The following is a 26,557-nucleotide window of genomic DNA, read 5'->3' on the forward strand; positions in this document are numbered from 1 at the left end:
CCTCAGTTAGTAAAGATAGCATCTATTTAGAAAAAATGCCCCAGCGATTTTGTAGCTTTGGGAAATCTCCCGGCGCTCTGCGCATAACACCATAAACGGTTTCTAAATGTGGGCTATTGTTTTTTTTTTACTTAAAATATTTGTTAATTTAATTTAAATGAGGTTTGGGCTCAGGACTTCGATTCGGCATCGTGATTCTTCTCTTTAATTTACTACATAGTTTTAATCAGCGCTCAGCCACATGCATAAAGTTTTTCAGAGCGCACCGGCAGAAGTAGACTAATGATTATGAACACGTTGGGAAAACAGTAAGCAGACTGACAATTAAAAAAAATGTTTGCATTCATTTTCTGACGCGCTCAAGTTCACCAAAAACAATACAGAACAGCGCACCTTATTTGCTTTCAAACATTTACAAAATCACAACGTTTTTTCGTTATTGTGAGTGCGCTTAAATTAAAGTTGAGTCTTATAAAGGCTATGTAGTCTTATATAGTTTTATTATATAGTTTTTGCACATTAATCTGAGTCCTCATCTGTTACATTTTTGTGGACAATGGTTTTTTCAGCCTGTCACACCGTGCGCCCAAATCAATATCGCTTTTCGCTCACTAGTTAGGCGGCCTCTCCTTCAGATATGCAAAGGAGCGGGGCCGCAAAATTAGGCACGGATGGTAATATGTGAAATGTTAACATGGGGAATGTTTGATATCATGTGCGCATTATAATATTTGTCCTGAAAACTTTTAACTAAAAGGGGGCAGCTGGCACGCCTAAAAATAGACGCAGGTAAAATTTTTTATAGTCTAAATAAAATCCTCCTCTTTAGTGCTTCCTATTCCTATTAATCCTAAATTGTTGTTCTTTTAGTGTCACTGCGCTTTACAATGTCAGACAACATTCAAATGCAAATTATTCACTCTCACCAAGTGTGAATCAGCTGTTCTCACCTATACATTCAGAGGAACTGTAATGCGCCTTTCCACACTTTAAAAACCTCTTGAATCTGAGGCTCTTCTGAAGACTGATTAAGGCCTCTTTTTAAATTTTTGTAAATTTAATCTTCTGGATTCTAGATTCTAAAGGTGACATTGTTACTGTTTTAAATCATTGGAAGGGAAGAAATTGAGAATTTTCCTTATGATAGCATAAATTGCATTGTTTTTAATCACCCTATACACAATAATAGTTTTTGGTATTTTTACCTCGTTCCTGGTTTAGGTTTAGTATTCAGTGCGCAACGTACATCTGTTATTTTACAACTATATCATAACACTCAGAAATACCTTTTATTTGGGGTTAAGTGACTGATGTGCCTAACATTTTTCAGCTGAGCCTTTGTTTCACTGAATAATCCACGACGCGACACCCCTCTCTTACACACACACACACACACACAGCAGACCAAATCACTAGCGTGTCCCTCCCCCAAACAGCGCAGCCATTTACTTTCTATCCATTTACTTACATCTGAACTGAGTCGTTTACATACTGTTAATCACTTATCAATAGCTCATCATATCAATTTATTCATGCAGATGTACCTGTTTTACATGGAAATTTAATGTTACTGAATGATTGACTCTGACAGAGCCATAAGAACAATGGCAGCTGGAACACCTAAAACAGATGCAGGATTATTTTTTATAATCTAAATAAAAATGCTTTTCTAAACGTGGGCTATTGTTATTCACTTACAGTTGTGTAAATTCAATTAATGTTTAACTTGTATTTCATAAGGTTTTGCCAGCGGTGGTACAGTGCAACGGGAGTCATTATTTACTATTAAAGGAAATTATGATGGTCTGCCACGGCGTGCGCCTGTGATGGGTGTGCGCCCAAATCTACTATCTCTACTCTTGCACCCCCTAGGCTTCCTGAATAGGCGGCAAAGGGACGGAGCCGCCTATTCGTGTCGGCTGGCAATAATTAACATTAATATGATATCGGGCTTGATCCACATTATAAAAGCAAGGCGCAGAGTTTAGTCCGAGGTCTGGGAAGTACGTTATGTGGTGGAGAATAGGAGAGTGGCATATAAGTGGTGCGATACGACGCGCCCCAGGGACTTTAAACAAAGACACTGGAATTCCGCCTTTTGATCCCCGCGTTGAGGACAGCGCGAGAAAGAGCTGTGCGATGTGTACGTGTTTGTGTGTGTATAATATGAAATTTTATTTGATATAGGTATATATTAACTCATGATAGGGTACTTTTACTACGCTAAATTTATGAATTACACTCAAAGTATCAAATCCAACTATGAAGTCTGATTTAATTGAACATTAAACATTTTATCTACTTTATTTATTATCTATCTATTTTTTTATTTATGTTTATGTTTTGCTGGGAAAATACATTTTAGGCAGAGACGTCTGCTCGGTCTTGTTAATTTGTTTTAAAACACCTAATTCTGCGAATTCCCCCAGCATCGAAACCGGTTTGATGACTTCACACCTGTCGTAAAAGTGAGATGGGGGATTACAGTAACTGGGTGCACTTTACCTCGGAGCATGCTGTCGCGTTGTATTCAAAAAATAGACTAAAACAAAAGCTTGTTTGCTTCAGCATTGGAAACAATATTGTATTAGGCTAACTTTATTAAAGATTATACACTTTTGTATTCTTTGTTCACACACGTGGTCATCTTTAAATTTGAACAGAAAATAATGGTGGGCTGGTAGGCACGTTATTTTTCATACAACTTAAACAGCTGAATAAAGTTAAATATACACAGTAAATTATTAATTGTGTTTGCTTTACATTTGAGCACTCATGTGTAAATAGCTTTTTCATTGCATATATACTACCATCTATATTTGTGTCTACTACTGTTTTTTTTTCATATTTTAAAATGTAACCTACTTATCTACAGTATAAGCATATTTAACTACTTCAGCAGTGAATAAGAAATTTGGTCGGTCTGGCTATTAGATAAAGTTCTTATTTGATACGATTATATTATTTAATTAATTATCTTATTATAAATATGATTCTTATTCTCTATATTCTTGTCGAGTATAGTCCTTTATGTCTGCATGTTTCACACGCATTTATCATCCTTTTGATCAAAATGCTGCCTTTTGTTAAGGCTGTCGGTTTATGGCGATAAATGAATTTTTAGATGAATTTTAAAGCATCTTATCAGGCCTAAATATTAATTTTTATTTGTGACGTTATCTTCTCCTTTAAACGCGCTTCCAACCAACCAACTCTGGCCTCCAAACTCAGAAGTCATAGCCGATAACTGCTCCTTTGATCTGCTGGTTACAATGGGGCGTCGCCTGTACAAGCCAAGCTCTTCCCCAAAAAATAGTGTGAATATACACAAATATATACATTATATTTTATTTATTATTTTATATATATATAACTCTATAACTATAACTCATGCTAGGGTACTTTTACTACGCTGAAGTACCATTTAAAGCTATTTATTAGTGTATCTTTTATTTGCTTACTTACTTACTAACTAGTGAATGCTTTAGTAAAGGGCTCTAAAAACTACGCCCATATGGTATATCACAGAACATGCGAGTTAATGCCCATGCATCTATCACTAACCATTAAAATGTTGGATTTGAATTAAAATGCCACTTATATATATATATATATATATAATCGTGTTTAATAAAATTGTTAAATCATCGAGTTTACCCATAAACACCAGACCAAAAGGTCTAGGGACTGTTATGCGCTAAAATTCCCCTTGCCATGGATTGCCCCCTCCCAACATAATCGCTGTCAAATATTGTATTAGAACATAAATTCATAGGTTAGTGATTTACAAATTACAAATTACATGAGACAATAAAATAAGCAATATGAAAATAAATATGTTGTATATGAAAAAATAGAAATTTTTTTTCATATAGGAATGTATACTTTTATATTGTTTATTTTATAATAAAATTAGTTTTGTCTAATTTTTCATCATAAACAATATTTATTTTTATTATATATAAATGTTTATTTGCATATTCATGACAAAGCCCTGAAAAATAAATGTGCCACAAAATATGTGAAAGCTGTGGGCTGAATAAGTGAAGTCAGTCTTATTATTTAACAGCCACAAACCAAGTTTTGGATATAACCATGCCATTACATTATCAAGTTATGCTTTAGTACTAAATGCATGTTTGCAATTGAGATTTTTTTTTCTTAAGCTATGAAACACATTAGCACTCACCTCCAAAGTTAATTTAATGATAATCATAATTAAAAAGTGTAAAAAAAAGAATTCACATTTATTACATTTTTCACCAAAGCGGGATTCGACCCAGAGTCTGGACAATTTTATACTATTATTTAAGCAATGCCACACCACGTGGAAAGCCGCAAAATGCTTCAATTTCATTGGCTGTCACTGAGTGTCAGCTATTCACGACTAGCCATCCATGGCAGGGAGGGGCATTTTTGCGCATAACATTGGCACTGGCTGGAAATCGAACCCGGGTCTTCCTCATGGCATACAATAGGCTAACATATTGTAGCGTTTTTACGCCAGAAAGAATGCTGGAGAGACGAGTGAGCTTATTTGCTGCCCAATGCAATGGCTGGGTACTTTATTAGGCACACAGCATGTATGGCATGAGCAGCACCTTCACTCAGAAGCCTACATCCAATTCAGCGTCAGCCTGAACTAGAGCACATTTCACACGTCACACCCAACACACACACAACAGGGCCAAAGCCACTAACCCAAACACCTTTCCCCATCATGGTGAACACACCGACATCCCCGCAAGGTATGCTGGTCGTCAGCCGCCGCCCCGCCTACACCACAATATACATCTTTGTAGTCTTTTTGCACACACGCGCGGGTACGTTACAATAATAAGAAGAAGAATAACAATAATAAATTCAGAGCACTACTACCACTACTAATAATATTAATTCTGAATCGAGAAAGCACAGTCAAAGAAGTATCATCATTAAAGGAGAGAAGAAAATGAAAAATAAATACATATTAGTTTGGACTTGACATGTTTATGAGCTCTGTTGCTTGCTGTTAATGGGCTGTTAAGAGACACAACACATTTTAGGCTTCAGTAGACACATAATACTTCAGACTAAAACACGACTGTCCCCTACAGGTAATGAAGGGCATTTTCACAGCTTGCCGCGCGCAGCTGCGGCAAGTCGTGGGATCCCTTTTCCGAAAACGTGCATTTTTAAAGGCCAGATCTGTACAGTGGACTACACTGTGTGGATTACGAGCATAATTTGTTCAGGAAGCAGTCTCATATTTCAAAACACTCGTAAACCAAATTTTATTTTCCCATAAGGAATAATGAAAACTCAAATTATTCATTCCCCAGCCCAAAAGAATAAATACATAAAAATGATTAACACATAATTTTTAGTAAAAAAAAAACAAAACAAAAAAACATGCACTTTACCTTTAAAAAAAGTAAAAATAAATCCGGACAGATAAGTATTTCCGTTTGTGCACACAGGCTGTGTATGTTTGTTTGTTTGTGTTTGTGTTTGTGTGTGTGTGTGTGCATCTAAAGTAACTCTTTCCCCATGTGTCCTACACAGTTTACCTTTTTTCCACTCTTTTCACACACATGCGTGCACACAACAGAAACACTTTTTTATCGGAAAAATAAACAGGAAATCTCTCTAATGACACTCAAGCGACACACTAATGAAACATACACAAACGCATATAGACACAAAATAAAATATGTTTTACGCGCACACACATGGTCATAGTGTAATAATAAACAGTACACACGTACTCAGATGTTGATTACACCAGTAAGAGACGCGTACTAAGACCCAGCAGGGGAGACAATTACCCACAATTCCGCAGCACAAAAGAGAGAAAAACCTTTGGCTCAGTTGTGATCACGTGATGCTCTGGGTCAAAACAAGAAGTGCATGCATGATACATGATACTCAGTACTCGTAAACCAAGACTTGTTTGTTTTCCAATTCAAAATTAATTAATAATCTTTGCTCATCTTTCGGAACACTCGCAAACTCCGTTACTCTCGTGAATGATCAGTTTTTCTCTAATGAGCAATCCATCCCCCTTTGGGTGATATCAGATGGATATAGCAGACCTTGATTTATGGTAATACTGTCTGCTGTGAGGGAGGAAATCAGTATAAGGGGAAAAGTGTTCAAATTAAAATTTAGGTTCACTTTCAATGTTAGAGGCTCAGTTTAAGACTATATATTATATATTAATTTGAACACATTTCCCATTAAATGGAACTCTTAGTCTTTCAGTCAATAGCATAGAAATATATAGGGAACTAATTTATGGTCATACTGTTGTGATCACACAAATAATGATAGTTTCCCTGTTGAATCTGGTTGCTCTTATGGTTTCTTCCTAATATCATCTTAGATAGTTTTTCCAAGAAACTCATTATTATAATTTATATATACTGTACTTCCTTATACTAATTTTCAAATTCATTTTCATATTTTTGGGGAATTCTGCAAAGCTCCTTTATGTCAATGAGCTTGCATGTTTTTACCATGCTTGATGGGTTCTCCTTGGATGCTCTGGTTTCCTCACACAGTCCAAACATAACCAGATGTCTGAATGACAATGCAAATTTGCCTGTTTGCTCAGTTAACACATGTAAATTTCAAAATACATTTTAAAAGTTCTAATCACAAATCAAAATTTGAGAAGATAAATAGCCATTTTGTATGCTTTTGAGGCTTAACCAAATAGAAAATAACTCTTACTATACATGAACAAAGAATGTCATTAAAATAAGAGGCGATAATTAAATTACAGTGCCATGAAAAAGTATACTGAATTTTAATTGTTTTGCACATTTGTCTTAAATAATTAAAGTTTTTGGAAGTTGCCCGCCCTATTACATCTGGCATAAAACTAACACAGCATTTCATAAAAAAGAGCATCATACCAACAGTCAAACAAAGCAGATGTAGTGTGATAGTCTGGGGCTGCTTTTCAATTTCAGGACCCGGACAACTTGCCATAATTAATGGAACCATAAATTCTGCACTCTACCAGAAAGTCCTGAAGGAGAATGTACGGCTGTCATTTGGTGACCTCAGGCCCAAGTGCACTTTGGTTATGCTGCAGGACAATGATCCAAAAAAACCTAGTTAAAGTCCAGAGTAAAATCTGATTGACCTTAAACAGGCCCTTTACACTTAAAAACCAATGTGTCTAAATTTAAATTTTTCTTAAATAAAAAAATGAGGCAAAATGGCTCCACAGTGATGTGAACGACGCATTACGAGATATCACAAGTGCTTCACTGTAGTTGTTGCTGCCAAGTGGCACAACCAGTAATAGGTTAAGGAGCACCTTACGTTTTCACATAGGGCCAGGTAAGCTTTTTTCCATCAATAAATAAAATCATAATTTAAAAGCTGCATTGTAATTACTTAGGTTATCATTGTGTAAAATAAAATTTGTGTGACAAAAGTGTGACAGATATGCAAAAAAATAAAAACAGGGAGAGGCCAAATACTTTTTACAGCACTGTATATTACATATTATATAATTATACAAAAATTTTTTTTAAAATAATTGTAATTATTTTATATTTGGTATATGGCAACCATGTTTAGAAAGTGCTATATTATTATAATAAATATATTTGACTACAATATAGACATTTTTACCTGGCATTAGTTGTGAAAATTGTATGCAGTTTACACAATAATCATAAGTGGGAAATGAAAATCAGGATACATAATTGATTTGTAAAATAAAATTTGTTTGAAATCAAATTAAGCTAATTTTGGCTGCCATTTCATTTATATAAACATACAAGTATGGTATAGAAAAAAAGCAACTGACAAAATTTAAGTTTGAAAATACAGAAGTACAATGCAATACAATAAACACACCTTTTCTTAAAATAAAGAGGCGGTGAAATTTTCCTGATACAAACACATTCACACACACTTACCCTGTTTATCAAGAGAGAGCTCCTCTGCCTGCTCAGATTTGCCTTCAGTCTCATCACTGATCTTGCTGGTGATCGAGCTGGACACATAGAGCTTGTTGATGTCCAGTGTGGTCTTGCTGAAAGGTGTAATGGTTGAATACATGCCTGTATATCCATTGGAAGAACAAGTAAGTGCAGCAAGGTCCAGTGCCTTGCCACCTGTGATGATGGGAATGTTGAGTGAGAGCTTGCGGCGCCTGCTAGGAGAAGATGTCTTGCCAAGAGCCAGTGGTGGAGGTGAGGAGAATTTACGACAGGCACGGGGTGACTTGGGTGGCTCACCATATAGCAGCTTAGTATTCTGGCTGCTAGCGAAGAATAGCTCTAAAGAGCTGTGCAAGCAGAAAAACAAAGAAAGAGGGACAGAAAATGATGAAAGGTAGCTGACATAAGATTTCATAAATGTTTACTTAGATTTTTTTTATTTTTAGAAAAAAGTCCCAAGAAGTTTGTCTGCAAGCTTCAGTGTTCTTCAGCATAGTCTCTACAAACATTCTAGAGTATAAAACATTAAAAGATATTCCCTGGACATGTGTTTGATGAGAATTCCTTCCATTTCCCCCTCATTTGATAATTTGCCAATTCCTACCCTATCTCTCAAATAACAGCTGCCAACCAGGGAGGTTTAGGCCAAATACATGTTTTTTATGTTGTTTGCCCCAGTCTAGGGTTGAGGATGATAACAATAAATTATGACTAGAAAATGAATAAACACCTGCAATAATTTTTTGGTTTAGAACATGTAATTATGCAAACTGGATGGTTAAAGTCCCTGGAAATCATTAGGCTTGTCAAGGTCAAAATAAAAGACCAAACAACCTTATCAGCCACCTTATCTATTAAGTAAAAAGGCAAACAAGCACATGCTTCCAATATTTCTTCACTATCTAAAACACACAAATACAACACAAGACCCAAACCAAACAGCAGCCACACTGTGGACGGCGAGGGTTGGGAATGCAGAGTGTACTCAAATCTAGGTCACAAACTTGCTCCAAAAAGCAACGTCCCGAGAGGCTTCTCAGGGTGATCTCTGAATGCTTCTGGATTCATCTTTTCCGTCTGGCAATTAAATTGGCAGTGAAATCCTAATAACAAACTGGTAGTAGCTCTGATGAGCCTATAGAATGCCTTTCAAAATTGAGAGGTAAAAAAATTGTTACCTGAAAAAAATCTGTTTAAAACAAGATCACTGGGAAGGCCATGAAGCTGGAAAACATGGAAGATCATCAGCTCTGCAGTCTCTTTGGCAGTAGGGAACTAAAGAAGCATAATAAAGAGTCCTGCTTCGGAAAAAACGTATACCTCAGTCATAATTCAGGTGTTTCCATCTGATGTGGGCAAACCAGGGCGATACTTGAGCATTGGTGATAGAGGGCCAGTTAGGGTCTGAGGAGACTGATTTAGAGTTGGTTGACGCGTTTGCATCTTAAGCAAAAATCACATGCTGCCACAAAGCTGTAAAAATCCTCCTTTAATGTTGGCCATCAGGAACATGGTTAGGAGAACAAAGAGGAGAGTAACATGAATTGGGCCTGCCTAACCTTGGTCATAATGTCCAATTCAGTGGAGGCAACCAGACAGTAAGGTGAAAAGATGGCGTTAAATGGCATGGAATCTTGGGAAAATAAAAGGGCAGAGGGCATCTGGCTTTTGTGTTTTTAGATTCAGGTGGAAATTGAATCTGGAGAAGAACAGTGACCACAAGGCTTGACGAGCATTAAGTCTTTTGGTCGTCCATAAATATTCAAGGTTCTTGTGGTCAGTCCACACCAGGAATGGAACCTCAGTCTCCTCCAGCCAGTGTCTCCACTCCTCCATTGCCAGTTTCATAGCCAAGAGCTCTCTATATCAAAGGTCATAATTTTTTTTCCGATGGGGTCAAACAATGTGAAGAGAAGATAAGAATATAAATCACAAGTTAAAAAAAAAGAATAAGAAAAATAAGGTAAATTGCAGTGCAGCCATTGATGTACAACTTAATGTCATAAAATGACACTGCAATTGGTATTAAAGGTTTAGATACGTAAGTAGTTGTGCAAATATGCAAAAGGGAGAGTAACTAAGCAGACGCTAAATTTAACAAATGAAAAAGTTATGCATGCACAACACTGTAATGTATAGCAGATGAGCCTTAGCCTAGATCCCCCAGTCCACATTACCATGTCCCTGTAGAGAGATGTTGAAGAGCCCAATGGTTCTGGGGACTAAGGATTTCCTATGTCTCATAGTGTCACTGAACACAGTCCTCTGTTTGAAGAAAACTATGTGCAGATCGCAGTTGGCCATGGTGGACATCATTTTGTTTAGTGTCCTCCTCTCCACTACTTCCTTAAGAGAGTCCAGTTCCACCCCAAGGACCAATCCAGGGGTTTTCCTCTGGAGTATAAACAGTTAAAGGGATTGTCTGTGATGAGCAAGCCAAGCTCATGGCAAGGTAAATCTTCCTAAGATGACAATAGATGATGCAGATAAGACTGCGTCTGAGTCCCAAATAATAATTGGAAGATACATTTTTGTACTTAAACACTGTAAGAAAAATCTCCGCCCCTACTGTAGCTATCATAATACCAGGAAATAACAAGCAGCTTGCATCCTTTGATCAAAGTAGTGTCATGCACACTCAATTGGCGACCGGCACTAGGACCCGAAGTAAAGCGGTCACGAACCAGGAAGTATAAGAGGAGTAAACAAACCATGATTCTACGCTCAGTCATTGAGTTCACCCATGTCGGTTTCGGCTGTCTGTCTACTGATTTGTGAGTACTCACTTTCTTGGGTTTTGCTTTCTGATATTGAATGTGTGTTTATAGGACGCAAGTTTAATTTGTGTTTTTCCCTTGCTCCCCTTCTGTGAGAGTCCTTACACTAAATCATGTGGTTATTCTGCCTACTCGCTCTCTTCCGCGTTTGGGTTTACCATCCACGTTACATTGGGCTAATCGCTATTCTGGTCTCCGAGGTTAGTTCATCCTGACAAGTAGTCATGGTACTGTAGATCATAAAAAACTAACATTCACTCAGGTGCTGTGGTGCATATCCTGTCACCCATGTCAGCTATCAAATCTGCTAGCCACCCCAGAAGCACTGTAGATGTAAATAAATGTTACTTGCTGAATTGTTTTGAGGAAAGAGAGATGCATGCATCAGGTGTATTCACCAAAATAAAAAGCGTTTGAATAAAGAAATTAAAATATATGTTTTGTATGAAAAGGTAATAATCTTGCTCAGAGAAAACAGCTTTTCATAGGAATCCATTAAAAAAAAGTAATTAAAAAAAAATTGGATCACAGTGATGCAACCACCAATAATTCAATTTCATTTGTATCTTACTTTACTCTTTTCCTTACTACTTTACTTTCTACTTTTACCTTACTACTTTTTTACTGGTTAATGTTTGAGGAAAGATGATGTCAATGTTGGAATGTGTATTGGACCATGCAAAGACGCAGCCAGACTAGATGCATGCATGGCTAGAAGGGCACTGGTGGTCATTGCAGGGACTTTCCTTGACAGAGGGATCAGCTTTTGATTAGCCACTTTTTTTTATCACCCGCTATACCTCCAACAAAATGGATCTGCAGACAGGGATCCACTGCTGGTAACCTACAGCCCAAAGGACTTATGCCCACCCATAACCAATTATCAAGTTCAGTGTGAGAAGCTACACTGGAAACTTGAGATGAAGGGCGTAACACCACCTGGAAACTCTCCTGTGATCCCATGTGCCAACTGTGAAGCACAGAGCAATGTGGCACTCTCTGGAAAGTGTATTTGTCATCTTTAAGTTACAGATGCATTAGTTTTTTCTGGCTCTGATTGACATGAGTGAGTAATGCCAGTCCTTCCACTCATGAAACATTGAAAACTATTCTATCTAGTACTCAAAGCCATTGGTGGCTGTAAAATAGTTGATATTCACAATTTGCTGGGACCCTAATTTATGTATTTATCTTCACAGGAGGGTTCACTCCCATCAAGATTTGCAGAAGAGCCCATGATGCACTTTAAAAAGGACAGTATAAAGTTATACCTCTTCTATTAAAATAGCAAATCAAGATGTGACCAGAGTGCTTTGTCATCATGTTTTAGCATACTGTTTACTATTTCTGTTGCCTAATCATTTTCTAGGATCATCTTGTCTATGTAACTATAACTAAATTTTTCACTGTTGTAGTTTTCACTGTACAGGCTTTCCTGAACTGAATATATTTATGACTATGTTTTTCCTTTTTCCATCTCAGACAAAGCATTTAAAATTCCAGTAACCTCAAAATTAAAAGGGAAACCGTAATAAACAACCAGATATACAGTGCCATGAAAAAGTATTTGCCCGCAACTTTGATTTTTTTTTTAAATATTTGTCACACTTAAATAGATTGAGATCAAACAAGTTTTACACAAAGATAACCAGAGTAAATACAAAATGCAGTTTTAAATAATGATCTATTACAGGGGTTTTCAAATCCAGTCCTGTCCAGAGAAAAAAGCTGTTCAAACCTATCTGTCCCTATGTGAAAAAGTAATTGCCCCTACTTGCTAAATCATTAATGGTAAATTAGGCATTTCACTTGCCACACCCAGGCGTGATTACTGCCAGACTTTTTCACTTAAACAGAACCTCTTGCATTTGCAAAAGTCTTACATTTGCCAAAATACATCTCGATTATCCCCAAGACTTTTGGGCAAATGATCTGGGGACAGATCAGACAAAAGTTTAACTTTAGTGAAGATGAGTATCCCAGTACATTAGTCCAAAACTAAAAGCGTTTCATAAAAGAACATCATACCAATAGTCAAGAGTGTTACAGTGTGCACCAGTAACTGGTGTGCACCTAATTATTTTTTTTTTTTCACCTCTCACACACATCAAGGGCTCACTGGGTAGACAACCTCCCCTTTAGCAGGTGTAAGGATGCTTACGGGCCAAAGAGAGGGGTATAGAAGTTGGAATCGAGAAAAAAGCTTGGTGGATGTTAAACTTAAAGTGGCATGACTCCCATCCGCGGCCGCACATGTAAGAGCCACATTAATGAGCCTGCAGGAGCTGCTGCCCACATGGGTCCACTCTGCCACTTGCCGGCCACCATCACTCACCAGCCAAATGCCCACATGCCAGCTTGGTACTGCCTCTAAAACACTTTCTTTTTCCCAGATTTTCCAATAAAATTAGTTTTTTATTGTAAGATCTAAACTCTTGTGTGTGTGTCTGTGGTGCGTCCGGAGCCAAACATCTTACATGAAGCCAATGTGATGCTGTGCAATGAAGAGTGGGCCAAAATTTCTCCAAGTTTTTAATGCCAAGGGTGGCACAACCAGTAACTAGGTTCAAAGGCAATTATTTTACATAGGGCCAGGTAGATTTGAAAATATATTTTTCCCATTAATAAATTATATCTTTATTTAAAAACTGCATTTTTATTATCTTTGTGTAACATTAAAATTAGTTTAATAATCTCAAACATTTGCATGTGACAAATATGTAAAAAAACAAAAAAAACAAGAAGAGGTAACACTTTTTCATGACACTGTAACAGTCTATGATTGTACTTTCCATACTGGCAGACAACCTTAACTTTTTGTGTAATTGTAAACATACATATATTGAAGAAAAAAAAACCACATATAATAATATTGGTAAGTTTATGAAGTTCATGACATTTAAAAAAGCTGAATGAACCAGCTTCAATTATACAATTTATATGACAAAATTCTAAAGTTTCCAATAATTATCAGCAATGTTTGCATTTTCGGATGCCTTATCAGAGCAGTAGCAAGCCACATATAAGACCCACCGAGCTGGGATGGCACTGATGGGCCTCTTGTAGATGGCAATGAGTTTGTCGAGTACAACATCTGCAGTGGTGAAGACACGGTATGAGTGCAAAAATGTGTTGAGAAAATCAATAGACAGGAAGCGCAGATCAGTCAGCCGCTCCAGTAATCGCTCCACGCTGGCATAGCGGATCTGCAACACTTTGCACGAGTTCATCATCTTACTGAAGCGAATATCCACATCATCGCAGTAGAGACTGGCATCAGATCTAAACCCAGAATACACACATGTGAATAGGGTTTCTAGTAGAACAATATATAACATTAGAAATGTGTGTGTTTATGTTATATACACGATAAGTGTTGTAGCTTAAGGAAATCCTTTACATAGTGAAATTCAAAATTTTTCTTCAATTTATAGTTTTAACAACTACAGACGTTCCTACTCATAACGTTCATACTTGCACAAAACCTTTAGTTTTTATGATTGTAAACATACACATATTGTGCCCTGGCTTCACCAAAACACATACCAAATGATGGCCAATCCCTAAAGTGCATTTTAAATTTGAAGAGAGAGGAGGGACTAACAATACTGGCAGGGCACCATGGCATAGTCAAGATCCGATTAACTCAATTACTTTATGGTAATTTTCGTATAGCTATGCATCATCTTGTTCAAAGTCTGAAATTCATTGTATAAGAAAATCACTCAGCTAGGTGGCCTGACTGTTTTTACTACAATGTTTGTTTATTTGGCTTATATCCAGCATGTTTGTTTCAGGGAGATGGGCAAGGTAATTGAATGTACAAAAAAAAATAAAAAAATTTTTGATTAAATATATGTTATGGTTACTTAAGCTGAGTGTTAAAGCTTTAAGTTTGTAAACTATGTCATAAGCAAACAAAAGGTAGTAGTTGTTTCCCAGAATTTAGGCACAGCAACATCTGACAAGATGTTTCTCACTAAGTTAGAATATCATTGAAAAGTTGCTTTATTTTAGTAATTCAACTTGAAAAGGAAACCTCAAATATAAATTCATTAGACACAGACTGGTATACATCAAGTGTTTCTTTCTTTTATCTTTGATTATGGCTTACAGCTAATGAAAACTGGCTGTTCACAGAGTGCTGTATACAAGCACATTAGTGGAAATTTGAATGGAAGGAAAGAATGTGAGAGAAAAAGGTGCACAAGGGACATGGATAACCACAGCAGTGAGAGAATTGTGAAACAAAGGCCATTTTTAAATTTGGAGGAAATTTACAAGGAGTGGACTACTGTACAGCTGGAATCAGTGCTTCAAGAGGCCCCATGCACATACAGTGGTGTGAAAAACTATTTGCCCCCTTCCTGATTTCTTATTCTTTTGCATGTTTGTCACACTTAAATGTTTCTGCTCATCAAAAACCTTTAACTATTAGTCAAAGATAATATAATTGAACACAAAATGCGTTTTTTAAATGAAGGTTTACGTTATTAAGGGAGAAAAAAAACTCCAAATCTACATGGCCCTGTGTGAAAAAGTAATTGCCCCCCTTGTTAAAAAATAACTTAACTGTGGTTTATCACACCTGAGTTCAATTTCTGTAGTCACCCCCAGGCCTGATTACTGCCACACTTTTTTCAATCAAGAAATCACTTAAATAGGAGCTACCTGACACAGAGAAGTAGACCAAAAGCACCTCAAAAGCTAGACATCATGCCAAGATCCCAAAAAATTCAGGAACAAATGAAAACAAAAGTAATTGAGATCTATCAGTCTGGTACAGGTTATAAAGCCATTTCTAAAGTTTTGGGACTCCAGCGAACCACAGTGAGAGACATTATCCACAAATGGCAAAAACATGGAACAGTGGTGAACCTTCCCAGGAGTGGCCGGCCGACCAAAATTACGCGCAGAGACAACTCATCCGAGAGGCCACAAAAGACCCCAGGACAACATCTAAAGAACTGCAGGCCTCACTTGCCTCAATTAAGATCAGTGTTCACGACTCCACCATAAGAAAGAGACTGGGCAAAAACGGCCTGCATGGCAGATTTCCAAGGCGCAAACCACTTTTAAGCAAAAAGAACATTAGGCTCGTCTCAATTTTGCTAAAAAACATCTCAATGATTGCCAAGACTTTTGGAAAAAATACCTTGTGGACCGATGAGGAAAAGTTGAACTTTTTGGAAGGTGCGTGTCCCGTTACATCTGGCGTAAAAGTAACACAGCATTTCAGAAAAAGAACATCATACCAACAGTAAAATATGGTGGTGGTAGTGTGATGGTCTGGGGTTGTTTTGCTGCTTCAGGACCTGGAAGGCTTGCTGTGATAGATGGAACCATGAATTCTACTGTCTACCAAAAAATCCTGAAGGAGAATGTCCGGCCATCTGTTCGTCATCTCAAGCTGAAGCGATCTTGGGTGCTGCAGCAGGACAATGACCCAAAACACACCAGCAAATCCACCTCTGAATGGCTGAAGAAAAACTAAATGAAGACTTTGGAGTGGCCTAGTTAAAGTCCTGACCTGAATCCTATTGAGATGTTGTGGCATGACCTTAAAAAGGCGGTTCATGCTAGAAAACCCTTAAATAAAGCTGAATTACAACAATTCTGCAAAGATGAGTGGGCCAAAATTCCTCCAGAGCACTGTAAAAGACTCGTTGCAAGTTATCGCAAACGCTTGATTGCAGTTATTGCCGCTAAGGGTGGCCCAACCAGTTATTAGGTTCAGGGGGCAATTACTTTTTCACACAGGGCCATGTAGGTTTGGATTTTTTTTCTCTCTAAATAATAAAAACCATCATTTAAAAACTGCATTTTTTGTTTACTTGTGTTATCTTTGACTAATAGTTAAATGTGTTTGATGATCAGAAACATTTTGTGTGACAAACATGCAAAAGAATAATAAATCAGGAAGGGGGCAAATAGTTTTTCACACCACTGTATGTATCCAGGACATTGACTACAACTGTTGTATTCCTTGTGTCAAGCTACTCTTGAACTAGAGACAATGACAAAGAGAGTGTCTTACCTGGCTAAGACAAAAAGGACTGCAATGTTGTTTAGCCAGCCAAATCCTCTTTCCATATAAAAGTAAATTTTGCATTTCATTTATAAATAGGAGTCCCAGACATTTACATTTAGGCATTTGGCAGATGCTCTTATCCAGAGCGACTTACATTTTTTATCTCATTACACATCTAAGCAGTTGAGGGTTAAGGGCCTTGCTCAAGGGCCCAACAGTGGCAACTTGGTGGTTGTGGGGTTTGAACCTGGGATCTTCCCAACCGTAGTCCAATGCCTTAACCACTGAGCTACCCCTACCCAGACGCTGGAAGAAAGGAAAAGAGGAACATAATCCAAGTTGCTTAAGGTCCAGTGTAAAGTTGGCACAGTCAGTGGTGGTTTGGGGAGCCCTGTCATCTGCTAGTGTTGGTCCACCATGCTTTATCAGGTCCAAGGTCAGCGCAGCGTTTACCAGGAAGTTTCAGAGAACTTCAGGCTTCCCATTCCTGACCAGCGTTACGTAGATGCTGACTTCCAGCAGGACTTGGCGCCTACACACTGCCAAAAGTACTAGCTAGACTGGCCAGCAAACTCAGCCGACCTAAACCCCATACAGAAAATTTGTTTTTTTTTTCAGCTATAAGCCATAATCATCAAAATAAAAAAAATCAACACCTAAAATATAGCAGTCTGTGAGTGTTATATCTATATAAAATTATACGAGTCTTACTTTTTGCATTAGTAAAATAACTATGATTATACTATAACGTATTGAGTTGCACCTGTATATAGTGACTAAAATACTTTGTACAATAGTACTCACCAGTACTTAGATTACTGATTACACAATTAAATAAAACAGAACACCATTATTTTGCAGACAGTTGAGAACTGGTTTGTCACCTGTCACCTGATTTTAGGAAACCAAAAATTCCCTGGTGGAATTTTTTCAAGTACAGTAATACCTCCGCATACAACTTTAATCTGTTCCACAGGTAAATTCCTAAGGTGAAATTTCATATTGCAAAACACATTTTTCATTATTAAAAAAAAAAATTTAAATGTAAATAATCTGTTCCAGCCCCCAAAAGATATTATCAATATTATCAATTTTTATAATTATATTTTTGCATATAAAAACAATCAGAAAATTTAGAAAAGACAGGTAAATTAAGGTAAATATAAAGAATAGACATTAAACCTCACTTAACAGTAATGTATGATTTCTTTTTTGTTTTAAATAATTTCTCCTATTAAAAGGTTAAATGCATGCTCAATTGGGTTAAGGTCTGGTGATTGGCTTTTACTTTTACCTTCTAGTTTTTCCCTAATTAAATCCTTTGTTATATTGGCAGGGTGTTTTGGGTCATGTCTTGCTTTATTACCAAGTTCCTCTTAATTACACTGTATGCACTACCCTGTAAATTAGCCGACAAAATGTTTCTTTAGGTGTCTCAATTCATTGTGTTCCTACCATCATGAGTTCCATCATGAAATAAGACATCAAGCCCCGACACTAATTTTACGATGCTAGACTGACGAGCTTGCAAAAGGTCCATTGTGGTAGGGAGTATAGTCTCGCTGTGACTTATGACCATCTGCTCAAAGCACTCAAAGATAAGCTGAAGTCATTAAGACTTCATGCTGCACAGATAGGATGGGAGTAACCTTAAAGTACTGTGGGGTGATTTTTTGGCTCAGGAGGATAGGTTTATTCAGCAGAACATCAGCCAGCTGATCTGCACATTTTTTGAGCACTTGATTAGGTACGTTATTGGCTACCACAACTTTGTGAGTGTGCTGGGGACAAAGGAATGAATTTCCTAACAGAAACAGTGTTTGGTGCTTTAAATTGTGCAGGCATACAGTGGGAGCCACGTCAAACAGCCGCCAAATTGGCCAGAAGGACAGTGTTAATTTTAGCTTTTACGTATTTCTTCTTTCCTCCATTTTCTCCTCTGCTATAGAAACTCTTATGCCTCCTAAAAGTCCTTCTTTCTACTCTCAACATTTTTTTACCTTAGGAGCTGTTTTTAGGGCTAATATGTTTTGTGAATTCTTTTTATCTTTACTAAGATTTAGTCCTAAATTTTCTTAGAATTTCATCACTAGGAGGAACTTTAAGCTTAAGAAGCTTTGTGAATACGGGCCCTGGTTAGTAGCTGAAGGGGATGTTAATCAGTTTCAGCTGCTTTGGTGTTAATGAAATTAACAGCAGGTGCACTATAGGGGCAATCCAAATAAGATGAACCCAAACCAGAAATGGTTTTACAGGTGGCACTGTCATAGAACTACTGTACAGAGGTTGCACAGGCAGTCCAACTCCTCCAAAATGGCACATTAATAGGTGCCATTGCCAGAATGTTTACTGTGTCACAGTCTCAAGAAGTCCCTGGGGAAGTTTGTACGAGACATGCAGTTACTTTAGGAGAGCTGGACAGGGCTATAGAAAGTTCTTCTGCAGGACCAGTATCTGCTCCTTTGTGCAAGGATGAACAGGTTGAGTAATGGCAAAGCCTCTATAAAATGACCTTCAACAGACCACTAGTTGGAATGTTTCTGACCACACAATCAAAAACAGACTTCTTGAGGGTGGCCTGAGGGCCCGACATCCTTACTTGGTTGGAAAACAGAAAAATTGTCAGTTCTGTCAATAGCGCCCTGTGCTGTTCACAGATAAGAGCAGCTTCTCCCTAAGCATGTGACAGATGTGAAAGAGTCCGGAGAAGCCATGGAGAATGTTATGCTGCCTGTAACATTGTTCATCATGACCTGTTTGGTGGTGGGTCAGTGATGTTCCTCCAATTGTCCAAGAGCTCAGTGATGCCCTGGTTAAGATCAGAGAGGAGATACCCCAGGACACCCACTATCCACATTAGGACCATGCCCCAACATTTTACGGAATGCATACAAGCATGTGGGGGCCATACAAACTACTGACTACTGTACCATTTTGTATTGCTGCAATAAAATTTTAGGAAAATTGACTATCCTGCTTATAATGTTTTTTTTTTTGTTTTAGCCATCCTTTTGTTCCAAACACAATTTCCAGTCCATCAGTATAGATATAAAGGATTTTTTTTTCTCATTGCGATTGGATGTTTTTTCAAGGTGTTTTTTTAATTTTGTATTCTATTTCACAGATTAAATTTAGCTCAGATCCTACATCCTAAATGTCTGATTTTCTTTCTATTTCATTCCTTTCTACAGTAAATCACCATAACAGTGGGTGTAGTTTAAAATACCAATGGAATACTTCAGTAAGAAACATTTTCAAAGCCAATCAGAAAATATTTATTATTAAGGCCTGTGATAATATATTTTTTAGCAATTAAATTATTGTGTACATATTTAATGGTTTTGATTCCTGATGACATTTTCAGTGCTCAGTGATATAAAGATTTAAACACAACAAGGAGCATAAGAAGGCCAGGTTTCCCATTAATGGTTAGCTGTCAACCTAATAGATTAGATTAGATTAGATTCAACTTTATTGTCATTGCACATAGTTACAAGGCAACGAAATGCAGTTAGCATCTAACCAGAAATATAAGTTAGCAGTGGGGTATAAACATATATACAGATCTATATATACTATATATAAATAAATAAAAATAAAGGCTATGTATGAATTGGCTTTACAGAAGAATATACAGGATGTATATATTTAAATGAATATACAGTGTAAAGTGAGCGGAGATGGATGAATTAATTGACTGAATAAGTGTAGATATACAGATATGTCTAAATATAAGTATATAGGATAAAGATATACAGAAACTATATATGGTTAAATTTACAGGAAGTGCAATAGTATGAAAATATATACGAATAAATATGAATAACTTAACAGCTGGAAGGGAATGCAGAGAGTATATCTATACACACATATATACATATATCAATATACATATATTAGTGTACTGTCTATGTGCAGATTATACAAGTGAATGTACAGGGAATATTTACAGAAATATTATACAGGGATGTTGGGTTATCAGTGATGATGCTGTGCATGTAAAGGGGTTAGGTGGATGGTGAAGTGTTCAATAAGGTAATCACTGTGGGGTAAAAACTGTTTCTCATCCTGCTGCTCTTGGCTTTTAGGCATCTGAACCTTTTTCCAGAGGGAAGGAGAGAAAAAAGTTTATGTGCAGGGTTAGAGGTGTCTTTCACAATGCTACGGGCCCTACGCCGACACCTTTTCTTGTACACCTCCTCAATGCCATGAAGAGGGGTACCAATGATGCGCTGGGCGGTTTTCACCACCCTTTGGATGGATTTACGGTCCGAAACAGAGCAGTTACCGTACCAGACTGTAATGCAGCAGGTTTGGATGCTCTCTACTGCACAACAATAGAAATTGTTTATTATGTCCTTAGAAAGGTGATTCTTTCTCAGTAGTCTCAGGAAGAAGAGACGCTGGGAAGCTTTTTTGAGAAGACTGGAGGTATTAGTGAACCAGGTTCAAGTCCTCAGAAATGTGTATCCCCAGGAACTTGAAGGTAGTAACATGTTCGACCATTGTCCCATTGATGTAGACAGGGGTGTGTGTATTACCTCTTCTCCTTCTGAAGTCCACAATGAGCTCCTTGGTCTTACTGGTGTTCAGGAGCAGGTGATTGTCAGCACACCACTCGGGCAAGTGCATTACCTCTGCCCTGTAGTTGGTCTCGTCGTTGTCATTGATGAGGCGAATCACTGTTGTGTCATCAGCAAACTTAATTATGGTATTTGGAACCATACATAGGACTGCAGTCATGCGTGTACAGTGAAAACAGGAAGGGGCTCAGTACACAGCCTTGTGGAACGCCGGTGTTTAGAATGATGGTTGAGGGGAGAATGTTATTGGATTTAACATTCTGTGGTCTGTTGGTCAGAAAATCCAGTATCCAGCTGCATAGAGAGGTGTTGATTCCGAGATCAGCGAGCTTCGTAATCAGCCTGGAGGGGATGACTGTATTGAACGCAGAGCTGAAATCCACAAAAAGCATTCTTGTGTAAGTGTTCTTATTATCCAGGTGAGATAATACCGTGTGTAGTGTTAGGGAGACAGCATCTTCAATGCTCCTATTTTCACGGTAGGCGAACTGATGAGGATCTAGTGTGGGTGGAAGGCTTTTCTTGAGGTGAGCTGGGACTAATCGCTTGAAGCACTTCATGAGTATGGCTGTGAGTGCAATTGGTCTGTAATCATTAAGGCACATGGGTTTGGAGTGTTTAGGCACAGGTACAATAGAGGTGGATTTAAGGCAAGTTGGCACTGTTGCTTGGGATAAGGACAGATTAAAGATGTCCGTCATGACCTCAGACAGCTGTTCAGCACAGGTTCTGAGCACACGTCCAGGTATTCCATCAGGGCCAGCAGCTTTACGTTTATTTATCCTGCTGAAGGCAGCAAAGACTTCTGCGGTGGAAAGTGAGAGAGGCTGAAAGTTCACAGGTGGTATCGACGTAGTGATTGTTCCTTGGTGACTCCGATCAAAACGAGCATAGAAATTATTAAGTTCGTTGAGGAAGGAGACTTCAGTGGATATGAGTGCAGAGTGGGTGGGTTTGTAGTCACTGATGGACTGTATGCCCTGCCACATACGCCGAGGATCATAGTTTTTGAAATGATCTTCGATCCTCAACTTGTAGCTCCACTTGGCCTTATCAATACCCCTTTTCAGGTCAGCTCTAGATGCACTATAGGCTTGCGCATCTCCTGATCTAAAGGCAGCATTCCGGGCCTTGAGCAGGAGCCGAACTTCCCTGTTCATCCATGGCTTCTGATTGGGGTATGTTGTAATCTGCTTCACAGTTGTTACACTGTCAATGGTGGCTTTGATGTGGTCCAAAACAGAAGAAGTGTACAGATTAATGTCTGTGTGAGAGTCAGAAGTAGCTTGAAAGGCAAACCTACTCCCGTCAGTGTGGTGGAATCGGTCCTGAAGTATAGTGTCAGTCTCTCCAGTCCACACTCTGATGGATGTAACTGAGGGCTTCACACGTTTGATGAGCGAAGTGTATTTGGGGAGCAAGAACAATGAAAGGTGATCAGACTGTCCCAGGTGGGGGAGGGTTAAAGCTTTGTATGCCTCAGCTATGTTTGCATAGACATGATCCAGAGTTTTGCTTCCTCTAGTATGACAGTCTACATTTTGAAAAAATTTGGGGAGTACTGTTCTCAAGTTAGAGTGATTAAAATCCCCTGCAACAATGAAAGCAGCCTCAGGATAAGCAGTCTGTTGTTTGCTAATAGCTTCATGCAGTTCTTTCATAGCAGTCTTAGCATTAGCATCCGGTGGTATGTATGCAGCAGTTATAACTGTAGTTGTAAACTCCCTCGGTAGATAGAAGGGTCTGCATTTAATCGTTAAAAATTCCACATCAGCAGAACAGTGACTTCCAATGACCGTTCAGTTAGTACACCAGGCTTTGTTTACATAAATACATAAACCTCCACCTTTAGTCTTCTTGGAGCCCTCAGTTGTCCTGTCCGCTCGTAGGATGAAGCACCCAGTTAGTTCGGTTGCGCTGTCGGGAATGTCGCTGCTTAGCCATGTTTCCGTAAATATTAATAACCTGCATATTTGAGCTTTAGTATTTTTCAAAAATCAGGACTATTTTGGGAAGAAGATAAATATAATCTTTTTTGCATGTACATACACCATAGAGAGCAATGTGACTGTCCAAAATTATAAAAAGTGAATTTTGCACATCTTGTCATTAAATTAAATTTACTTTTGAATTGTCTCATGAGTGTATTGCAATGAGATTCATACTTGATCATCTGTGGCACAGTGACTTTTGAATTGTCCTCAAATGCATTCATCATAAGTCCATTGCACCGGATGTTGTCAATGCACTGTGGGAAACAGACAGAGAGAGAGAGCATATGTAGAAATAAAAAAATATATATTTGATTACACCCTGAAGCTGTGTGGATGAATGAACACAAGTAAGTGCAAGTGAACATACCTGGCTGATGTCACTGGTCCAAGCTGACTTCTCTTGTCTTGAGGAGGCAACTAGAATGATGGTGAAGGACTGGCTTTCTTTAGGCTCCACCACTATTTTAAAGTCCAGGTGCTCCATATCTTGACTGTTTTTGTCTGATTTTGCTATAGAAGAGACCGGTGAAAATTATTATTATTTTTTTTTTAAATAGATGACTAAAGATTAATTAAAGGTAAAACATCAAAGTGTTTTAGGTATGCATAGAAAAAAAAATCCTCTGCAACAGTGTGATATGGTATATTTTGTCATGGTATATATTATATAAATCTCTGGAACTTTACTGGAGAAATGGAACACAATTTTCTTAAAGATCTTCAGTTGCTGTTTTGATGACAGTAGTGGAGAGCACTGTCAAATCTCAGTCCAAAATCTCTGGTTTGACATTTGGTAAATACAAAGGAAGTCTACCTGGGTCTTCAATAACTACCTGGACTCCATATTAACATCAATTACCATCAGCTATTATAGCTGAACTGCCTCCCACCCTACACACTGTATAAATGCAGATCATTTACTGCTTTCTGTTTCACCCAAATGAGGATGGGTTCCCTGTTGAGTCTGGTTCCTCTCAAGGTATCTTCCTATTACCACCTCAGAGAGTTTTTCCTTGCCACTGTCGCCCTCAGCTTGCTCACCAGGGACAAACTGACCATTTTGATTCATACAAATTCACATTTCATACAAACTTAAATAATTCTTTTGACTGTGTAAAGCTGCTTTGCGGCAATGAAAATTGCTAAAAAGCACTATAGAAATAAAATTGAATTAAATTGTATTAAATTAAATTAAATATGACTTTTAGTTTCTAACACTAATTAAAATAATCAGTGAACTCTGTAACTATTTCTGTCAGGATAGACTTTTGATTGTAACATAAAGACAAAAAATCAGTATACATTTGTATTGATTTTTAGTTACCGACATCAAACCAAACTATGAAAGATGGTAGAAGACTGATGGGAGAAAAATGGCTCACATTTTACCAATTTACATGATTGCAGGACAGTCTATTTAAGTTACACTTTTGGATGGGATGTACAGTAGCCAACAATCCAAGAGAGATGGAAGGAAGTAAAATAACAAGAAAACTAAACTGGACAGAAGTATTTGGAGTATTTACTTTTACGGTTAGTGTTTGGAGAATATTTCTTCTTTTCTTAACTAAGATTTTGTCCTAACCTGAAGGGGCAATTTTAAGAAATGTCATCATTTTAAGAATTTTCTTAGAATTTTATCACTTTTAGGCATAAGAAACAAAAAATTAACACTGCATTTTTAAAAAGTGAAAGCGCGTAATGTGAGCATCTTTATTTCATCATTCCAACCATTCGTGGTCAAATACAGTAATCATTCAACACTGGACACAAAAAACAAAACAAAAAAGCATCATGATTATTTTTATCATGATTATTATCATGCATTTTTTGCTGTTTGTGTCCAGAGTTAAATGATTATTTGAAACTGAAGTGCTTTGTGTGGATTCCTGCCACGAGTTATTTTATCATGGAAAATTATGTGCAGATAAGACTATTTACGTGAAAATATATAAAAAAAAAAAATTCATTTGTTTATACATTTGTTTCTTCATTTAAGCTGTTCTTGTTCTGTTGGACATAGGCATGCATCCGCACATCACTCCCCCCAAACAGCACAGCAATTAGCATTTACAGTGGAACCTTGGATTACGAGCATAATTATTTTCGGAAGTGGGCTCGTATTCCAAAACACTCGTAATTTTCCCATAAAAAATAATGGAAACTATTCATTTCACAGCCCAAAATCAATACATAAAAATAATTAATACAAAATATAAAGTAAAAATAAAACAAATTAACCTGCACTTTTCCTTTAGGATCTTTAACACAGATACAGATGGAGCCACACCAAATAGCCGCGGAAGTGTGAATTGCGTACGAATGGTGTACGGCTGCCTTATGCACGCCGTAGTCCCCCCTCCTTTTTCTTCGAGAAAGGCGTGTCAAGATTTCACAGTAAACACGCCCATTCAAGCCCTATTTATGCATTTACCTGGTTCCACCACTAGATGGCGCTTCGTTCTCAAGGACCCGTTAACACAAGCCAGCAATTTAGTTGCGCTGAGTTGCAATCACGTGATTTTAACAACCCACCCCCCCCCCCACCCCCACCGAACTGACGCTGCCAAACTGCACTAGAGATGAAGATGGCGGCTTAATGGACTATTCGCGGTAAGTGGTGTTTTTATTTATAAAATTTGTTTGGGATTAGTTTACAGTTTATTTTCCAGTTTAGTTTTTTTACCGGCCGTTTTGAAAATCACTGGCAGCACCAGCAGCGGTCAGATGTGACTTTAGATAACTTGATGATCTGTTTACCAAGTCTGGAGTTAACATTACAGCTTACTGTCAGTGTCACAAACTCACAATGTCACTCCTCTTTAACTAAAAAAGACACTAAAGCTTCGAAAATACTATTAATGTCCCTAATACAAAAGCTGCACTACTGGATGAAGAGTGTTTGTGCTCTATAAAAATGCCTTTGGAGTCTGACCGCGTGTTGTCTGGATTAATTCAGCATTTGTTTATTCTTTGGGTAAGAGTTAATCTGCAGGTTATATCTGTGAATATTATGTGATGCAGTTCATGAAGGACACAAGCTGAGGATAGATGTACAGGAGCTCACGAGCTAAACGCTCATAACCGGGTTTATATTTTTCTCAATTTGGCCGTGACTTTGCGCGGTAGCGTGAGCGCTTAGTTACCGAACTGGATAAAACTCTGAAGTGTTTATCAGTTAAGGAGTGTGGGGGGGGAGGTGTGTGTGTGTGTGTTTGTGTGGGGGGAG

At 37.8% G+C, this 26,557-nt stretch overlaps 1 protein-coding gene across 4 annotated transcripts in view; it reads right to left on the reverse strand.

The window, feature by feature from the left end:
- rasgrf1 (Ras protein specific guanine nucleotide releasing factor 1) overlaps window positions 1-26,557 on the reverse strand; it is a 560,812-nt gene that overhangs the window by 299,438 nt on the left and 234,817 nt on the right. For all 4 annotated transcript variants that reach the window (XM_053500654.1, XM_053500653.1, XM_053500656.1 and 1 more), the window contains exons 12-15: window positions 23,696-23,838; window positions 23,500-23,582; window positions 13,754-14,002; window positions 7,920-8,290 (exon numbers count right to left, since the gene is read on the reverse strand). In XM_053500654.1, coding sequence (XP_053356629.1) covers window positions 7,920-8,290; window positions 13,754-14,002; window positions 23,500-23,582; window positions 23,696-23,838 — 846 coding nt within the window. The remainder of the gene's footprint in view (window positions 1-7,919; window positions 8,291-13,753; window positions 14,003-23,499; window positions 23,583-23,695; window positions 23,839-26,557) is intronic.

The sequence above is a fragment of the Clarias gariepinus genome, chromosome 7 (genome assembly GCF_024256425.1).
Source record: "Clarias gariepinus isolate MV-2021 ecotype Netherlands chromosome 7, CGAR_prim_01v2, whole genome shotgun sequence".
Lineage (NCBI taxonomy): Eukaryota > Metazoa > Chordata > Actinopteri > Siluriformes > Clariidae > Clarias > Clarias gariepinus.